A 1,602-nucleotide genomic window follows, 5' to 3' on the forward strand; every position below is an offset into this window, starting at 1 on the left:
AGATGACATCACACTGGTGGAGATGACATCACACTGGTGGAGATGATTAGATGACATCGCATTGGTAGAGATGACATCACACTGGTGGAGATGACATCACACTGGTGGAGTTGATTAGATGACATCACACTGGTGGAGGTGACATCACACTGGTGGAGATGATCAGATGACATCACATTGGTAGAGATGACATCACACTGGTGGAGATGATAAGATGACATTGCATTGGTAGAGATGACATCACAGCTGCCGTGGTGACTGTCTAGGTGAACTTCCTGATGAAGCGCAGTTTGAGGTAAGCGATGATGAGGAAGCAGAGGGTCATGACGCCGAGAGCCAGGTGGTTCTGCCAGAGGCCCCAGGTGGAGGGATCTACACCCTGGATCTCCAGAAACTCCTCCCCTGTACACCTGGAGACAGGTAAGCACATCACACCATGTGACTGGGGACCGCTGATACGGCCTAACATCTCATAACGATATATATCACAATACATCAATTCTAAGAACTATTATAATTATAAGAACTATTGTAGACCAGGTTACACAGACCTTTAGGAAAGCCAAACTGCTAAATGTATTTCTTTTGAAAGAGAAAGAACCCTAATGTGTAGTTTTGAGAACATTTATCGTGCAAAACTGTAATTATACAACATAATGTTGCAGATAAATACAACTCAAGTACACTATTTGCAGAGACTGTAACAAAGAAAAAGCTTTTCGTCCCCGGTTTTCACTGTGACTGACAACCCAAAGTTAGGATGAAAGAAAGAAAACTCTGACCAAACGTAGCCGATCGAGCAGCGCTGCTCAGAGATGTTTTAGAAAGCCGTATTTTACGATACGCTAAAATCACTGATCATTTACATTGAGTCTGGTGGGTTTAGCAAACAAAATTTCGCGGACTTTCCATAATGTTGTCAGACACTTAGAATATTAATCTGAGTCTGTTAGCGGCAAAACGAGCACTTTAATGAATGAAATAAAAGCTGGACAATTATCTTATTAACTTACACTGTAGCTTGTTTCTGCCGACTGGAGCGATCTCGTTTAATACTGCATCGATGTCAAAGGAAAATATGTCCTCAATAGTTTTTATTGTGTATGAAGTAGCAGCAGGGGTTGGTCTAGGATCAGACCTTGGGGGGGGGCCGGGGTGGGGGGCGGGGGGCTCAGCCCCAAACGAGAACAGCTCTAGGTGGAGTGTCCCCGTTTTTAAGGTTTACAAAATTTAAAAAAACGACGTGTTTTGGAGGTATAGATACGCTTCTGAGCTGAAAATGTTCCCGGATTTTGTCTGAGAAATCTTGTCACCTTACCCCCCCCCCCCCCCCCCCCCCCCCCCCCCCCCCCCCCCCCACACACACACACACACACTCAGGCTGTGAGTCAGCTGTGTGTCAGCCGGCTTTTAAAAATTTAATAATTTTCCTAATTCTGTAACTGTTGTTGTTTTGGTGCAGAACGGGTTTAAAGACGTGTTTTACATCAGGAACGAGAACATCTGGACTTACGCCAGTCCTGGAGGCGTGACGCTGCTGTTAAACCCACGGCAGAAGTTCAGCCCGGTGAACTCGTTAATCTGGACAGCCTGGGGGGGGGG

The 1,602-nt window shown here is 45.6% G+C and overlaps 1 protein-coding gene across 1 annotated transcript in view; it reads right to left on the reverse strand.

The window, feature by feature from the left end:
- Nucleotides 1-6: 6 nt before the first annotated feature.
- LOC117935180 (broad substrate specificity ATP-binding cassette transporter ABCG2-like) overlaps nt 7-1,602 on the reverse strand; it is a 17,738-nt gene continuing 16,142 nt past the window's right edge. The window contains exons 11-12 of the mRNA XM_034857318.1: nt 1,514-1,595; nt 7-410 (exon numbers count right to left, since the gene is read on the reverse strand). Of these exons, the coding sequence (XP_034713209.1) occupies nt 263-410; nt 1,514-1,595 (230 nt within the window). The 3' untranslated portion in view covers nt 7-262. The remainder of the gene's footprint in view (nt 411-1,513; nt 1,596-1,602) is intronic.

The sequence above is a fragment of the Etheostoma cragini genome, chromosome 19 (genome assembly GCF_013103735.1).
Source record: "Etheostoma cragini isolate CJK2018 chromosome 19, CSU_Ecrag_1.0, whole genome shotgun sequence".
Taxonomy (NCBI): Eukaryota; Metazoa; Chordata; class Actinopteri; order Perciformes; family Percidae; genus Etheostoma; species Etheostoma cragini.